An 18,981-nucleotide genomic window follows, 5' to 3' on the forward strand; every position below is an offset into this window, starting at 1 on the left:
TCCATCTTCGCTGCCTTCGGAGAATACTTGGCATCAGGTGGCAGGACTATATCTCCAACACAGAAGTCCTTGAAGCGGCCAACACCCCCAGCTTATACACACTACTGAGTCAGCGGCGCTTGAGATGGCTTGGCCATGTGAGCCGCATGGAAGATGGCAGGATCCCCAAAGACACATTGTACAGCGAGCTCGCCACTGGTATCAGACCCACCGGCCGTCCATGTCTCCGCTATAAAGACGTCTGCAAACGCGACATGAAATCGTGTGACATTGATCACAAGTCATGGGAGTCAGTTGCCAGCATTCGCCAGAGCTGGCAGGCAGCCATAAAGACAGGGCTAAATTGTGGCGAGTGGAAGAGACTTAGTAGTTGGCAGGAAAAAAGACAGAGGCGCAAGGGGAGAGCCAACTGTGCAACAGCCCCGACAAACAAATTTCTCTGCAGCACCTGTGGAAGAGCCTGTCACTCCAGAATTGGCCTTTATAGCCACTCCAGGCACTGCTTCACAAACTACTGACCACCTCCAGGCGCGTATCCATTGTCTCTCGAGATAAGGAGGCCCAAAAGAAAAAAAAAGAATCCTTGACCTCTTTTCCACGACAATTTTTGTCGAATGGACTTTGTCCCATAGAGAATAGTTATCTATGTAGCATTCTATAGGAAAACGTTTCTCTGATTGCCCCTTATATAAGAATTCCTTTAAAATACTCGATAAATACATACCCATATCTATCGCTTCTATCAGTGCAAGTGTCTCAGCAGCTAAGGTGCTTTTAACTATCCTCTTTATTTTCTTCGATTCCCAGGCTAATGGACAACATTTATCATTTCTTCCCACCAAAAATATAACAAACCCTGCTGTGCTGAATAACCATTGGGAAGATTAACATGTGAGGCGTTGCTAAAAATGACTAATTTCATTTCTGGGTCACCCAATGCTGGAAACTTGAGTATACATTTGCCAAAACTCAATCTCTTCAATGTCTTATTTGCTTTCAGCGCTTCCCCAACAGTAGCATGTTTCAGCATGGTGCTCAATTCTAACACATAGCTGGGGGAAAGGAAATTATGATGCGATTAGGCAAGATTTAGGATGCGTAGGATGGGGAAGGAAACTGCAGGAGATGGGAACAATCAAAATGTGGAGCTTATTCAAAGAGCAGCTACTGCGTGTCCTTGATAAGTATGTACCTGTGAGGCAGGGAGGAAGTTGTCGAGCGAGGGAGCCGTGGTTTACTAAAGAAGTTGAAGCGCTTGTCAAGAGGAAGAAGGCGGCTTATGTTAGGATGAGACGTGAAGGCTCAGTTAGGGCGCTTGAGAGTTACAAGCTAGCCAGGAGGGATCTAAAGGGAGAGCTAAGAAGAGCGAGGAGAGGACACGAGAAGTCATTGGCGGATAGGATCAGGGAAAACCCTAAGGCTTTCTATAGGTATATCAGGAATAAAAGAATGACTAGAGTTAGATTAGGGCCAATCAAGGATAGTAGTGGGAAGTTGTGTGTGGAATCAGAGGAGATAGGGGAAGTGTTAAATGAATATTTTGCGTCAGTATTTACAGTAGAGAAAGAAAATGTTGTTGAGGAGAATACTGAGATTCAGGCTACTAGGCTAGATGGGATTGAGGTTCACAAGGAGGAGGTGTTATCAATTTTGGAAAGTGTGAAAATAGATAAGTCCCCTGGGCCAGATGGGATTTCTCCTAGGATTCTCTGGGAAGCTAGGGAGGAGATTGCAGAGCCGTTGTTGTTGATCTTTAAGTCGTCATTGTCGACAGGAATAGTGCCGGAAGACTGGAGGATAGCAAATGTTGTCCCCTTGTTCAAGAAGGGGAGTAGAGACAGCCCTGGTAATTATAGACCTGTGAGCCTTACTTCGGTTGTGGGTAAAATGTTGGGAAAGGTTATAAGAGACAGGATGTATAATCATCTTGAAAAGAATAAGTTCATTAGCGATAGTCAGCACGGTTTTGTGAAGGGTAGGTCGTGCCTCACAAACCTTATTGAGTTTTTTGAGAAGGTGACCAAACAGGTGGATGAGGGTAAAGCAGTGGATGTGGTGTATATGGATTTCAGTAAGGCATTTGATAAGGTTCCCCACGGTAGGTTATTGCAGAAAATACAGAAGTATGGGGTTGAAGGTGATTTAGAGCTTTGGATCAGAAATTGGCTAGCTGAAAGAAGACAGAGGGTGGTGGTTGATGGCAAATGTTCATCCTGGAGTTTAGTTACTAGTGGTGTACCGCAAGGATCTGTTTTGGGGCCACTGCTGTTTGTCATTTTTATAAATGACCTGGAAGAGGGTGTAGAAGAGTGGGTTAGTAAATTTGCGGATGACACGAAGGTCGGTGGAGTTGTGGATAGTGCCGAAGGATGTTGTAGGGTACAGAGGGACATAGATAGGCTGCAGATGGCAAATGGAGTTTAATGCGGAAAAGTGTGAGGTGATTCACTTTGGAAGGAGTAACAGGAATGCAGAGTACTGGGCTAATGGGAAGATTCTTGGTAGTGTAGATGAACAGAGAGATCTTGGTGTCCAGGTGCATAAATCCCTGAAGGTTGCTACCCAGGTTAATAGGGCTGTTAAGAAGGCATATGGTGTGTTAGCTTTTATTAGTAGGGGGATCGAGTTTCAGAGCCACGATGTCATGCTGCAGCTGTACAAAACTCTGGTGAGACCGCACCTGGAGTATTGCGTGCAGTTCTGGTCACCGCATTATAGGAAGGATGTGGAAGCTATGGAAAGGGTGCAGAGGAGATTTACTAGGATGTTGCCTGGTATGGAGGGAAGGTCTTACGAGGAAAGGCTGAGGGACTTGAGGTTGTTTTCATTGGAGAGAAGGAGGAGGAGAGGTGACTTAATAGAGACATATAAGATAATCAGAGGGTTAGATAGGGTGGATAGTGAGAGTCTTTTTCCTCGGATGGTGATGGCAAACACGAGGGGACATAGCTTTAAGTTGAGGGGTGATAGATATAGGACAGATGTCGGAGGTAGTTTCTTTACTCAGAGTAGTAAGGGCGTGGAACGCCCTGCCTGCAACAGTAGTAGACTCGCCAACTTTAAGGGCATTTAAGTGGTCATTGGATAGACATATGGATGAAAATCGAATAGTGTAGGTCAGATGGTTTCACAGGTCGGCACAACATCGAGGGCCGAAGGGCTTGTACTGCGCTGTAATGTTCTAATTCTAACATCAGAGCAAGCATCTGGCCTTGTTAGTGTGCACTACCAGTTCAACTGCCTGATTAAGCTCCTTAACTGGTCTACTTCTTCCTTGGTTGCAGAGTCTTCCTTTTGTGAGGATCTCGCCCGATTTATTGGGATCCTATTAACATTCTAGGTAAGACTGTTGATTTAGGGTTACTCTCAACTTATTCTGCCTAATATTCAACCCTATATATTTAAAAGCTCTGGAAGCCTGACTTCCAACTTTAAATTCCTGCAGAACTTTATCTACCACAAATTTCTCAAATGCCTCAGGTCCTCCCACAGAAAATCATCCACATGCATCAAGAAAATGCCTGCTAGTTTTTCTTCATGGTATCAATAAAACATTGCCGGATCCACTTTTAGTTGAATACAACCAGCTTTTAGTAGGAGGGACCTAACCGAAAAATACCACACCCTGGATGCATTGTTTAGCCCATAAACACACTTGTTTAGCTTCCATAATTTCCCTTCTATATCTCCAGCTTCTTTTGGTGACTTTAAAAATACTTCCCTTTGAAATTTCTCCCCTTGCAAAAATGCTGCTTTGATGTCAATGGACTTGCATTCCCATGAGTGTGTCGCTAAAAGGGCATGGAACATTCTCAGATTTGCTTTTCCTGCTGTTGGGAAGTTCACTCTAACTTCTTGGTTGCCTCGTTGTTCCTCAAATCCCCGAGCTACAAGTCTGGTCTTTGCTTTATATGTACCATCGGCAAGTACTTCCTCTGTACAGATCCATATATGTGACAGTGCTGGTTGTCCTCTATCTGGCACCTCCGTGTATATGCCAAACTCTCTCCAATTGTCAAGCTTTTTTTGCTTGGCATTCTTTATCAATTTAATATCTAACTTGTTAGTAGCCACTAGAGCTTCTCTATCGTAAGGGCTCCTATTTCTTGTGGCACTCCTCGCCTGCTTTCTGGTCCTTGCTCTAGTGAAACCACATCCCCTACTAGAGTTCCTATCCCTTTCTGGACTACTACTACTCGACCTGTCCCTCCTACAATCAGACTTCCTTTCACAAGTTTATGACCTTTTCCTTGGACTGTTATCATCTTCAGGCCCACTGTCTGAACTTGCACTACGTTTTCTGGCCTTTCACATTTTTCACTTTCTTCTGCCAATCTAGAGGTCTGATATCCTGTTCCTTGTCTTGCACATTCAGCCAATGTTTGTATTTCCCTGTGGTCTTTCCTGCCCCTCTTATAATGTTGGTTTCCCTCCAATCACTAGTCCCTTCTGGCATATATGTCACTGTAGTCCCAACTTTCGGTAGTTGACCGTTGAGATAAATGGCCTTATCTGGATCTTCACTATCACTTGGTCCACTTTCAGTCAACCCATTATCTGCCGCAATCTGTTGCTCACAAAGGTCCGACATATGTGCATGTGAAGTACATGGTGCATCATCAGTGTCCGTCATTTGTTCAGATTCTGTCAATGCATAATCAGTACCAATAAGCCGTGAGGACTGTACTCTTAATGATTTGGTTGCCGTGTTGCAAAATCACTGTTTTGCAATCATTATCTACAACTTGTCCTGGGCCTCTCCATTCTTTCTGCCCTTCTCTTTTGTAAAACACCATATCCCTGGTATCAAAATTCTTTTCTGATGGCTTGATCCGATACCTCAAAGCTCTCCTGATATTTTCTGAAACCTCCACCTTAATAAATGCTCTTCTCCCTGCATGCATGGCATTCAAATGTTGCGCAAAAATTGAACTAATTGTAGTCCCCTCTGAAGCCGGGGGATGATCCTACATTTACCGAAGGTAGTTTTGGATTCCTGCCATAAGCTAATTAATATGGGCTGTAGCCCCCAACCATTTGAAGTGTGTTTTTCGCATGCACTGCCCACGCCAGAGCAGTAATCAATTTACAGTTTGGCTGGTCGGCTAAAATTTTTCAAAGCATTTCGTGCATCACGGCATGATTTCTCTCTTAAACCCCATTACTAAAAAGGACTTTCTGCTGCTGTGTGCATTGCTACAATATTCATATCTTTGCATATACTCCTGAACTCATCATTGGCAAATTCTCCTCCATTGTCAGTTAGAAACCTGGCCGTTGCTCCCAGTGCCGTTCCTATCCACCTTTCCATTATCTTGTCCACTATTACTTTTTTGTCTTTAAATTCAGTCGACAGACTGAATCTGATCGCTACGTATATGAAGTGTAGAAGAAAAATGTTTTTGTCTTTATCCCGTACCTTCAAGTCCATTGCTACGGTTTCATTAAAGTCCCTTGCTAATGGGAGACTCACTGGGTCGCGATGGTGTCCTCCTGTATTTTTTTTTTTACAGATATTACATTTTTCACTGATACCTTAGATAAGTTTAGTATAGTCATCATCTATTACCCCTACATCTTTTAATAGAATCTTCAACCTATGACCAGATGGATGTGCAAACTGTCGATGTGGTTTTGAAATAATTTGCCTTTTCTCTTTTAAATCCCTACCTCCGGATGCCATTAATACTACTTTAACACCCTGCTTAGAGCTGTTGGGTGTTGCTAAAGAAATACAATAATGTCCCGACTGTAAACCGCAAAGCTACAGATTTCCCAAAGACAATTGCCTTATCATGTTCTATATCCAATTTCGTCCACGCCTTCTTCATAGACGGTTTACTTAACAGCAAAGGTATATCACTGGATACTAATAAAATGGTTTACCCCTGCTATTTTACACAGAATTACCACTCTTTAGTGATTTCAACGTGTTGTCATCCCAAACCTGAAACAAGTAGAACTGTCGTATTTTTTGACTTTATTTCAGTCTTCCTTACTTAAAGAATCCATGTAACACCTTAACTAGTCCACTCCACATACTGTGGACATACACCCGCTGTCTAGTACTGTGCAATTGAACGAATCTGCGACTAGGACACTCATTACTGGACTGAAGCTTCTCATGACCAATACAATTCCTTCTGATTGATCAGTAGTGTTATCTTCGCCTTCCGAACCTTCCATGTCATGTGTCATCTCAAAAACCCTGTTATTTCTTTTTGGACAATGCAACGCATAGTGATACTTTGTGTCACATCGGAAACACCTGTTGACCACCTCTTGGTTATTCCTGGGGTTTATCCTTCTGCCATAATTGCCCAATTCCTGCCATCTGTTAATAGCTGCCAAAAGGGTTTCTGTCCTCATTCATTTTGTGTGTGTTTCTCCTTTCGTACTTACATTTGGGCCCCATACTTGAATGGCCTCGAAATGCTGCTAGCATTGTATCCTCCACCTTTGTTGTCACTGCTGAAGAGCCCATCTGCACCATGAAAGCAACCGGAAAGGAATGCTTCCCCAAAATTTTTTTGGGGGTCAGACATCTGATCAAACAGCGTCTCTCTTTCTTTGAATCTAACTCTAGTTCATGCCAAGATCCTATCCATGTTCGATATCCTAGCACAATCCAACAATTTGAAGGCAAGTACTGATCTAGGAATTTCCGAGCAGAATCGCCGGAACCTTGCATATAATTGTTTAAACTCTATAATATATTCTTCTATAATATTCTTCTAAATTTACCAAAGTCTGACCACACCTCATAGGCATTCAATAAGCCATCTTTCATGTAAATTTTATCCATAAATTTCAAGAGATTGTCCAAACCTTCCTCATTGTCCAAATGATGAATCTCTAGCTCCAAGAACACTTTGCCCCTGATCTTGCTTCTGGCGGGAAGTGAAAGTGCAAGGGCTAGTCCTTGCTTCCATTTTGGTAAATATGTAACCCGTGTCCATAGATCAACTTCATTCTTCCATTGATTGCAAGGTTCAACTTCACAAAACAGTAGTAAAAAAAATCATATCCCGACACCTTACACTTGGTTTCAGTCATCTTTCTTCAAAAAAAACCTCCAAATACAGACTTCTCAAAAAAACCTCCAATTCTCATCTCCTGTCTGAAAACAAATCTTAGTCTCCAATCTTCACTTTCAGGCAACCATTCTCTGCTACCAATGTTAGAGAAACTTCCAAGCCTGTTTGTGAAGAAGACACAGAGACTAGGATGCTTTGGTAGAGATTGTTTGTTTATTGCTTGCCACAGAGCTTACTCTGCTCTCCTAACCCCATCCACAGCCATCCATTAACAGAACTTCAGACCCTAACGAGGGGTGGGTGAAAAAGTCAGGAATTGGGCCCTGAAATCAAATGGGGAGGGGGCTTGGTTGAAATTGTTGGGGGCTCGATTTGGTAGGGGGGGGGTGGGGGGAAGGGAAAATTGGGGGTTGTAGGGCAGGGATAGATACAGGAAGCACATGGAGAGAATGGTTTCCCCTCTTCACTTGCTCTTGGGTGACCCCTTCGTTCTTGGAACACTTCACATAACAGCTGCTGGTGCAAAACCACAAACAAAAATAATCAACTACATGGAACCCTTATAAGCTAAATCCAATAATAAAAAAAATACTTTCATTTATATAGTGCCTTTCATGAACACCGGCTGACTCAAAACGCTTTACAGCCAATGAAGTACTTGAAGTGCAGTCACAAGTGTAGTTGTAATGATATAAACAATAACGTTTATAGAAGTCATGTGGTCTGATGCCATGTGATTAAGCCTCCAGGAATGGCTCCAACTAGAGTTGGTAACTCAGCTCAGTACATTAAGTGCTGATCTACTAACAGCCCTCTACTCATCATCAACAGCTGCAGCACTGGTTTCAGGGGGTCCTGGACATAGGTGTTGCAGTACATTAATTCCCCCTCCTAAATTTGATCTGCCAGGCACTCCAACACTACAGCAACCACCTTGCCCTATACAGAATGACAAAGTAGCAGATCCTAGGATCTGGACATCTCTCTCTCAATGCAAAAGGACCCTGGGATGGTAATTAATTAGGAAACCCAATGAACAGGGAATGACCTGAAATCTCATCCTGCTGGCAGGGCTGAAGAATTGGGCACAATCCCAGATGAGAATGGAAAAAGAAGGAATGCTGCTGGAGATGCAGCCAATCCTGAAATATTTGGCTCATCTGGTTTACTGTACAAATAATGACCATTTTGAAAATAAGACCACCTGATGCAAGTCTCTTAGGTGCCACTAATTCACAGGTTTCAGTGTACATGTCAATAGTTTTTCTGTTTTGGTTTCTAATTTTCTCCTAGATCATCAGTGAGCCATAAAGGCCCAGTAGGAGGTTCAGGCTGACTTTCCCTCTTTATTGAATTTTTTGAGAAGAACCCAAAACCTAATCCTGGTGCATTGTATTAAGGCTCAGTGATATAATCTTATCTTACCTCTTGAGTCAGAAGGTCATGGATTCAAGCCTTTCTGCAGAGACCTGAGCACATAATCTAGGCTAACACTTGAGTGCAGTACTGAGGGAGTGCTGATGAATCTTCTCTGGGCCCTTTCTAAGACCTATACATCTTTACTGAAGTGCACCCGGAATTGTCTGAGTGGAAGGAAAGTCACTGTATTGCAGGCACAAAGCTGAGCTGTATCCTCTGGAGCTTTTGTACACAATGCCACCCCAATTTACATTAATTTTCAAGAAAGCATTTGCATTTCTGTAGCTCCTTTCACATCTTTGGGACATCCTAAAGTGCTTCACAACCAATGAAGTACCTTTTGAAGTATAGTCAGTATTGTGATATAGGCAGCCTGGCAGCCAATTTTGTGCACATGGGATCTTTTACGTTTGCCTGAAGGGGCAGAAAAGACTTTAAGTCCTCCTCTGAAAAATGGCAGCTCCGACAGTGCAGCACTCTCTCAGTACTGCACTGAAATTGTAGCCTAGATTGTGTGCTGAAGTCTCTGGTGTGGGATTTGAACCTTCTAATTCAGAGATAAGGATGCTACCACTGAAGCAAAGTGTTTTTAAAATTTTATTTAGGGGTATTGTTTATATTGATTGAAACATTGGCACAAATTATCCTCTGCTCTTTCAATATTTTTTGGAACTAATCTGATCTCTAGTTACTTTGGAACTTGAGCTTTCTGTCCTTGTTGAATAATTTTAAACTGATGCATTTTAAAATTACAATTTGACTCGCTGCAAAATGCTACAATCACACAGTTAATGTGTAGACCTAGACAGCTATTCATCTTTTGGCAAAGACTGGTTTAAAAGAGATTAGCATTTTACTGTTAACATGTCATTTTTCCAGCTTGCACAGAAAATGGGTTTTCCACCTAATATCGTAGAAGATGCAGCAGAGAACATGATCAAATTGTATGAGCTGTTTATCAAATATGATGCCAGTATGGTAGAGATAAATCCTATGGTGGAGGATGCCTCTGGGATTGGTAATGTACACTAGCCTGCTTTTATTTCATATTTGCTTAATAATGTTTAACAATAGAATTTTATGCTGAGAGGGCTCTGTACTGTTTTAGAACTGGTCATTTCTATTTTCCATAGTCGATAGGGACATAACTATGTTTGTTAATTGTTCAACATTTCTGTGAGAAATGGTGGAGCTTCACAGAAGTCCTGGGAAATTATTGCATAGTCTAAGTCACATCATAATTTCCTGAAACTTTTCCACTGTAAAGCGGGGCCCAAGTGTAATGGCGCAAAGTTTACAAGAAATATTAGGTCAATGTGTCATTATATTGAATGGATCTTCGCCAAGAGACTTAAATGTGAACATAATGTTGAGGAATTGCTGTGGCGAACCTTCTTAAATATCATAATTAAGTAAAGACAGTTATTCCAATAAGTTCCCTATTTGTATTGAATTCAGTCAATAAATTCATCCATCTAGAATGGAAGAGCAAAAAACTGTATATCACCTCCAATAGTGTAATACTTCTGAATGTGGACTTGCATTGTTTTTATAGGGTGAACCAAATATTTTACCAACAAATTGCAGCATAATCCTCATTTCTACACATTCAACAGGATCAGTTGTTAAAAATGCCAATAAAGATGTAGTTTTGGTAGATTGGGGAAGGATCTCTTGCCATTTTTTCTCAGTCTTCATAATTTTCCCTTGATAAATTACATCTTAAACAATTCATACCTGTTATGCTAAGTTGACTATGGGCACATTTGTAGCAAAAGGTGCATAACGCCAATCATAGGCGAGGCTGTTCTTTGTGCATTGTTCCTTATTTGTTTTGTGGATATTGGTGTTCGAAGAAAACAGGCTGTTTTCAAGTTTATTTTCTTTAAATAGTCTCCCTCTCCCTTCATGGAGTGTATTGCTTCCACATGCCCCTTTTGCGGCCTGAAAAGCCAGGTATCCTGGTCATGACCTGTTTCTTATTCTACTGTTCAAATAACATTGGGGGGATGGGGGTGTTATTGATTGACTCTCGTGAAAGTTGCTAAAGGCCACAAATGCACACAACACAAAACTGTCCCTTCAAACTGACACTAAAATATTAAAATGGTGGTACTTTAGTTTAGAGATACAGCACTGAAACAGGCCCTTTGGCCCACTGAGTCTGTGCCGACCATCAACCACTCATTTATACTAATCCTATACTAATTCCATATTCCTACCACATCCCCACCTGTCCCTACCACCTACCTATACTAGGGGCAATTTATAATGGCCAATTAACCTATCAACCAGCAAGTCTGTGGCATGTGGGAGGAAACCGGAGCACCCGGAGAAAACCCACGCAGACACAGGGAGAACTTGCAAACTCCACATAGGCAGTCCCCAGAATTGAACCCGGGTCATTGGAGCTGTGAGGCTGCGGTGCTAACCACTGCGCCACTGTGCCGCCCATACTGTTTTACTGCCTCAGTTTTCTCTGATACTTGAGGAGTAATGTTGTTCCCGTGATGTTTTTGTGTCACTACACCCAATTTAATTTTGTTGTGTTGGTCTAGGCTGCCATTTACCAGTTGACATCTCTACAATGCAAGCAGTTCTTAACAGTTGCCAGCCATTTATTCAATTACTACTATATTCGTGTTGCAATTTTCAGGCATAACTTTCTTTTGTTTGCAGTGATGTGCATGGATGCGAAGATCAACTTTGATTCTAATGCTGCCTATAGGCAGAAGGATATTTTTGCCCAGCAGGACTGGAGTCAAGAGGATGAACAAGACAAGCAAGCAGTTGATTCAGGTCTCAATTACATTGGATTGGATGGAAACATTGGTTGTTTGGGTAAGAGATGAGGCTGCAATACATCACTCATTAATTAATGGAATCAACTGAGAAAAAGAATTCTGCCCATATTGTGTTTTAAAATTTATTTTCTTATGAAACCTGTCTTGCCTTAAACTTTAAATTTGTGATTCAGCTTGCTTGTGAAAATTACCAGCTTCCTTTGATGATCTAAGGACATGTAACTTGATCAATATTTAACTTTAAATCCAAATGAATGTGTGAGCATAGAATTGTGCAAAGCAAATTGTGCATGATAGTTTTAGTTAACTGCTGTGTGCTCTCTGTTCCAATAGAGGGTTTTGAGAGTGAGCAGAGCTATGTTACCTCTGTGCACTAATTAGTCCTTTCAAGTGAAAATACAAATTGACTTAATGGCCCAGAATTTACTGTGAAACTAATGGTGAAGCTAACAGTGCTCAGATATTTATGCACAAATTGAGCACGCAAGCGCAGCTAAATGCAAAAATCTGGAAGTTGCTGTGTGAGATGCACTGCTCCGACATCAGCTTTGCAAAAATAGCATCTCACTGTCTGACTTGCTATTCAAATACAATAAACCTACTTGCCTGGTAGATATGGACTAAACTTGCTACAAAAAGTTAGGGGTTGTCCATTCCAGTCTAAGTACTCTTTTAGCAACTTGATGAGTGTTAATTACTGCCAAATAGCCCCTCTGCCACTGAAAATTAACTTTAAAAGTATGGAGTCTCACACATTCAGATTTTAATTCTTGGAGATCTAACAATATTTTTTTTTGCTTTTCCTTTGTCCGTTTTTGAACTCTTAGTCCAGTCTTTCTTTCCCTCCTCTGTTTTGTTTTCTGTATCTGATCTGCCAGGGAATTCACTATTCTACCTTGCACTTTGTGGTTCAGGCTGTGTGTCTGATTGGTTAAGGAGATACAAATTTGTTTTCCCTGTTATAGAGTCATATAGCACAGAAACAGGCCCTTCGGCCCATCGTGTCTGTGCCAGCCATCAAGCACCTAACTATTCTAATCCCACTTTCCAGCACTTGGCCCGTAGCCTTGTATGCTATGGCGTTTCAAGTGCTCCTCTAAATACTTCTTAAATGTTGTGATGGTTCCTGCCTCTACCACCTCTTCAGGCAGTGTGTTCCAGATTCTAACCATCCTCTGGGTGAATACTTTTTTCCTCAAATCTGCTCTAAACCTCCTGCGCCTTACCTTAAATCCTGGTTATTGACACCTCCGCTAAGGGAAAATGTTTCTTCCTATCTAATCTGCCAATGCCCATCATAATTTTGTATACCTCAGTCATGTCCTGCCTCAGCCTTCTCTGCTCTAAGGAAAACAACCCTAGCCTTTTCAGTCTCTCTTCATAGCTGAAATGCGCCAGCCCAGGCAACATCCTGGTGAATCTCCTTTGCACCCTCTCCAGTGCAATCACATCCTTCCTATAGTGTAGTGACCAGAACTGTACACAGTACTCCAGCTGTGGCCTAACTAGCGTTTTATACAGCTCCATCATAACCTCCCTGCTCTTATATTCTATGCCTCGGCTGATAAAGGCAAGTATCCCATATGCCTTCCTAACCACCTTATCTACCTGTGCTGCTGCCTTCAGTGATCTATGGACAAGTACACCAAGGTCCCTCTGACCACCTTGACTTCCTAGGGTCCTACCATCCATTGTATATTCCCTTACCTTGTTAGTCCTCTCAGGATTAAATTCCATTTGCCACTGCTCCACCCATCTTACCAGCCCATCTATATCATCCTGTAATCTAAGGCTTTCCTCCTCACTATTTACGACACGACCAATTTTCGTGTTATCTGCGAACTTACTGATTATACCGCCTATATTCACGTCTAAATCATTAATGTACACTATAAACTGCAAGGTCCCAGCACCGATCCCTGTGGTACACCACTGGTCACAGGCTTCCACTTGCAAAAGCAACCCTCGACCATCACCCTCTGCCTCCTGCCACTAAGCCAATTTTGGATCCAATTTGCCAAATTGCCCTGGATCCCATGGGCTGTTACCTTCTTAACCAATTTCCCGTGCGGGACCTTATCAAAATCCTTACTGAAGTCCATGTAGACTACATCAACTGCTTTACCCTCATCTACACATCTAGTCACCTCCTCGAAAAATTCAATCAAGTTAGTTAGACACGATCTTCCCCTGACAAAGCCATGCTGACTATCCCTGATTAATCCCTGTCTCTCCAAGTGGAGATTAATCCTGTCCCTCAGAATATTTTCCAATAGTTTCCCTACCATTGATGTTAGACTCACCGGCCTGTAATTACCTGGTTTATCCTTGCTACCCTTCTTGAATAATGGTACCACATTCGCTGTCTTCCAGTCCTCTGGTACCTCTCCTGTGGCCAGAGAGAATTTGAAAATTTGTGTCAGAGCCCCTGCTATCTCCTCCCTTGCCTCACATAACAGCCTGGAATACATCTCATCTAGGCCTGGGGATTTATCCACTTTTAAACCTGCTTAAACAGCTAATACTTCCTCCCTTTCAATACTAATATGTTCAAGTATATCACAATTCCCCTCCCTGATCTCGAAACCTACATCGTCCTTCTCCATAGAGAACACAGATGAAAAGTAATCATTTAAAACCTCACCCATGTCCTCCGGCTCCACACACACATTGCCGCTTTGGTCCATAATGGGCCCTATTCTTTCCCTGGTTTTCCTCTTGCCCTTAATATACTTATAAAGTGCCTTAGGATTTTTCTTTATCTTGCCCGCCAGTGTTTTTTCATGTCCTCTTTTCGCTCCCCTAATTACTTTTTTAAGTATCCCCCCCACACTTTCTATTCTTCTCTAGGGCCTCTGCTGTTTTCAGTGCTCTGAATTTGCCATAAGCCTCCTTTTTTCCTGATCCAATCCTCTATATCCCCTATCATCCAGGGTTCCCTGGACTTGTTGGTCCTATCCTTCACCTTAATGGGTTCTGAATGTTGGCTCTGAACTCTCACTATTTCCTCTTTGAATGACTCCCACTGGTCTGATGTAGACTTTCCCACAAGTAGCTGCTCCCAGTCCACTTTGGCCAGATAATGTTTTATCATACTTTTATTAAACATGGATTAGGTGCATCATTGGTGGGTATTTTGTTTTGCAGTAAATGGTGCAGGGCTGGCAATGGCCACAATGGATATCATAAAGCTTCATGGAGGAAATCCTGCCAACTTTCTAGATGTAGGTGGTGGGGCAACAGCTCAGCAAGTGAATGAGGCATTTAAACTTATTACTTCGAACAAACGGGTGAGTGGAATTGAATTATTACCCTCTTCAGTTTCAACTGTTTGCACTTGCCCAAGGATTTTACGATTGTAAATGTTCTTGTTTTCCTCCAGTCGCCTAAACAGTTGTATTTTTTGTGTACCTTTCCAGTGTACCAGTCACTCAGCAAAAGAGACTGGACAGGGAGCCTGTGCCACCCAGTCTGCCAGTGCTCACAGATAATTATAGATGAGTGAGACTCATTTTACCCATTTAACTCAACCCCTGTAGAAATCTGGAATGTCACCAAGATCACACTGCTGTGTAACCAGTTGCTAGTTGGTTGTCAAGAAAAGTCCGTCAGATGGGAACACCCTTGAGGTGTCTCCATGACAAGATCTGCAACTTAACAAGTATCAAATTGCGGGTGTCAGGCCAGGTCAAACTGTATGTGCTTTTCTGCCATATGTTGGTGCATTCATTTAAAATACCTTCTAGGCTTTAAACTTGATCAATTAAAGAGTGGAATGCTGGATGCTCTGAACAAGTGGTTCCAAATACAACTATAAATGTGTTTGACCTTTCTCAATGGAAATCTCCGCTTTTATTGAGTTACAGATTTATTGCTCCCTTATCTTAAAGAAAGGAAGAAAGCACTACTGTTGCTGTTTTCAAGGTTGTGCAAAAAATGGTGAAGGGTAGAAGACATTCTTGCAAGCTTTATCCATACTGCACAGCATCGCTGTCTGAGAGCAGAGGGGTGACGGGTGCCATTTTCAACCTGTCTGGGTGTTAGGAGGGATGCAGGAGCAATCTGCGTTAGATTGCATATTCCCCTTCTGCCACCCGCGTCTTCACATTTTAGGGAAGAATCTCGAGCTTGATTGCACGGATAAAATCAGATACCTGGCATGTGGGAGCTGTAGCTGAAGAGAGCTGAAGTAACATTCGTGCCTCAAAAGTGCCAGGCAATGACCATCTCCAACAAAAGAGAATCTAACCATCTCCCCTTGACATTCAACGACATTACCATCGCTGAATCCCTCACTATCAACATTCTAGGAGTTACCATTGACCAGAAACTGAACTGGAGTAGCCATATAAGTACCTTGGCTACAAGAGCAGGTCAGAGGCTGGGAATTCTGTATTGAGTAACCAATCACCTGACTTCCCAAAGCCTGTCCACCATCTACAAGGCACAAGTCAGGAGTGTGATGGAATACTCTCCACTTGCCTGGATGAGTGCAGCTCCAGCAACATTCAGGAAGCTTGACACCAACCAGGACAAAGCATCCCATTTGATTAGCACGCCATCCACCACCTTCAAAATTCACTCCCTTCACCACCGACGTACAGTGGCAGCAATGTGTACCATTTACAAGATGCACTGCAGCAACTCATCGTACCTCCTTTGACAGCACCTTCCAAACCCGCGACCTCTACCACCTAGAAGGACAAGGGCAGCAGATGTATGGGAACACCATCACCTGCAAGTTCCCTTCCAAGTGACACACCATGCTGACTTGGAAATATATCGCTGTTCCTTCACTGTTGCTGGATTAAAATTCTGGAACACTCTCCCTAATAGCACCGTTGGTGTACCCGCACCAGATGGACTGCAGCGGTCCACTAAGAAGGTCGTTTACCACGACCTTCTCAAGGGCAATTAGGGATGGGCAACAAATGCTGCCATTGCCAGCGACGCCCACATCCCATGAAACGAGTAATAGAAAAAGAGCGATTAAACAGACATTTTAATGCACCAGTAGGAATAAGTTACAACACCGTCCTTTTGCCCACTATTCTGTTGCCTTAATTCTTTCAGCCGTATGGTTATGTCTCAGAGACTCTGTGCTGCAGGGTAAAATTCTCTAATTATTCCGAAATGTACCTGTTGGTAGGGTGCCTCAAGGTTAACATTGTTGAAGCTGTTCACCTTGGTGGAATATTTGTTGTTGCAGGAAGCACTATTTTGCAAGAAAGTTGTTTCTGTATCCTAACATAAATGCAGAGAAATCAGATGATTCCCTATTTCCTCCTTTAGCTCCTTACTAAAGGACTGTCTTAAGCTTTTACATCTCCATAGATCTTGGGATGAGTGATCCTGATTTTGGCTCAATGAACCTCTTGAACACAAAATTAATTTAATTTGCAAGCGCATGATTAAGTCACCAACAAGCTGCTGAATGAGTAATTTAATTTTCTTTGCCAAATCATCAAGGAAGAAGCAAGACCACCAGTCATGCACTAAACACTAGTTATTAGTCAAAAATCACAAGCTAAATTTGAATATAACAGCACATAATAGACATGCATAAATATAATGTTATCTGGCAGTTGAACAGTAAATCTTAATGAACTTTTTCCTCCGGGTGCTCCGGTTTCCTCCCACATGCCAAAGACTTGCAGGTTGATGGGTAAATTGGCCATTAGCAATTGCCTCTAGTATAGGTAGGTGGTAGGGAAATATAGGGACAGGTGGGGATGTGGTAGGAATATGGAATTAGTGTAGGATTAGTATAAATGGGTGGTTGATGGTCAGCATAGACTCAGTGGGCCGAAGGGCCTGTTTCAGTGTTGTATCTCCAAACTTAACTAAAGTAAACACACACAGCAAAGATTACATTAGTGATTCTCCCATTCTCCCCGTCTCCGACGCATCTGCTCTGATGATGCTACCTTCCATGACAGCGCTTCTGATATTTCTTCCTTTTTCCTCAACCGAGGATTTCCCCCCACTGTGGTTGACAGGGCCCACAACCGTGTCCGGCCCATTCCCAGCACCTCTACCCTCACCCCTTCCCTCCCTCCCAGAACCATGACAGGGTTCCCCTTGTCCGCCACCTCCAGCGTGATGCCACTACCAAACGCAACTTCCCCCGTCAGCATTCCAAAGGGATCGTTCCCTCCGTGACACCCTGGTCCACTCCTCCATTACCCCCACCACCTCATCCCCTTCCCACAGCATCTTCCCCTGCAATTGCAGGAGGTGTAATACCTGCCCATTTACCTCCTTCTCACTATCCCAGGCCCCAAACACTCCTTTCAGGTGAAGCAGTGATTTACTTGTACTTCTTTCAATGTAGTATACTGTATTCGCTGTTCACAATTTGGTCTCCTCTACATTGGGGAGACCAACCGCAGACTGGGTGACCGCTTTGCGGAACATCTCCGCTCGGTCCGAAAGCATGACCCCGAGCTTCCGGTTGCTTGCCATTTCAACACACACCCCTGCTCTCATGCTCACATCTCTGTCCATGGATTGCTGCAGTGTTCCAGTGAACATCAGCGCAAGCTCGAGGAACAGCATCTCATTTACCGATTAGGCACAATACAGCCTGCCGGACTGAACATTGAGTTCAGTAATTTCAGAGCATGACGGGCCCCCCATTTTACTTTTATTATTTTTTTCTTTTTCCTCTTTAATATTTTTTGTTTTTATTTTATTTCATAGTTTGTTCAGTTTGCTTACCCACTGTTTTTTTTTTCATGTTTGTACTTGCGGCTGTTCAATTTTCAGTCCATTAACACCCTTTCTGTACGAATGCTTTGTCTTTCAACACACCATTAACATATCTTTGCTCCATGACCTTCTGGTCAGCTATTCTGTGACCTTGTCCTATCTACACCATCTCCTTTGTTATCTCTTGCCCCACCTCCACTTTACTTGCTTATAACCTTTTCCGTTTCTAATATTTGCCAGTTCTGAAGAAGGGTCACTGACCTGAAGCGTTAACTCTGCTCCTCTCTCTATAGATGCTGCCAGACCTGCTGAGTGTTTCCAGCATTTCTTGTTTTTACTACATTAGTGATTGTGTGTCACTGTAACTCAGCACAAATAAGATGCTGAGCATTAACTATATCAGCGACCAGAGTCTGAGATTATAAATTGGTGCGATTACTTAGAATAATTCCTTAGATGGCTGACAAGTAAATAACCTTGAATAGCCAGTCTTTCAGTGTAATTAACAGCTTTGAGAGCTTGTATAACCTCATTTTTAGGAGCAACTTGGTTAGGCCAATCTCCTTCCTTCCTTGGGTGTAGGAGGCTTCTGGAATGTCTAGTGAAGGAACAGCGATATAGTTCCAAGTCAGGATGTGTGTGGCTTGGAGGGGAACTTGCAGGTGGTGGTGGTGTTCCCATGCATCTGCTGCACTTGTTCTTCTGGGTGGTAGAGGTTGTAGGTTTGGAAGATGCTGTCAAAGGAGGCTTGGTGAGTTGTTACAGTGCATCTTGCAGATGGTACACACTGCTGCAACTTTGTGCGGTGGTGGAGGGAGTGAATGTTTAAGGTGGTGATGTCTGAATGCATACACTTTCCAACAGGGGTCAGGAGTGGAAATCCTGGCTGACCTTTATAGGCTGGATTTTGTGGAGGAGGTAGGGCTCCTCGTGCCGGGCTGAAAAGGCAGGGGAACCCCACCTCAGCCTTTTTGTGCCCCCCCATAATGATCCTCTGGTGTTTTGAAGCT

General features: G+C 42.8%; 1 protein-coding gene across 3 annotated transcripts in view; it reads left to right on the forward strand.

Annotated features, from left to right (window-relative positions):
- The window catches only part of LOC137374349 (succinate--CoA ligase [ADP-forming] subunit beta, mitochondrial), a 112,042-nt gene that overhangs the window by 55,785 nt on the left and 37,276 nt on the right, over positions 1-18,981 (forward strand). For all 3 annotated transcript variants that reach the window (XR_010975791.1, XM_068040280.1, XM_068040281.1), the window contains 3 exons: positions 9,336-9,474; positions 11,136-11,297; positions 14,408-14,550. Coding sequence is in view for 2 of the 3 variants with exons in the window: in XM_068040280.1 (XP_067896381.1) it covers positions 9,336-9,474; positions 11,136-11,297; positions 14,408-14,550 (444 nt within the window). In the remaining variant the exon portion in view is untranslated. The remainder of the gene's footprint in view (positions 1-9,335; positions 9,475-11,135; positions 11,298-14,407; positions 14,551-18,981) is intronic.

The sequence above is a fragment of the Heterodontus francisci genome, chromosome 10 (assembly GCF_036365525.1).
Source record: "Heterodontus francisci isolate sHetFra1 chromosome 10, sHetFra1.hap1, whole genome shotgun sequence".
Taxonomy (NCBI): Eukaryota; Metazoa; Chordata; class Chondrichthyes; order Heterodontiformes; family Heterodontidae; genus Heterodontus; species Heterodontus francisci.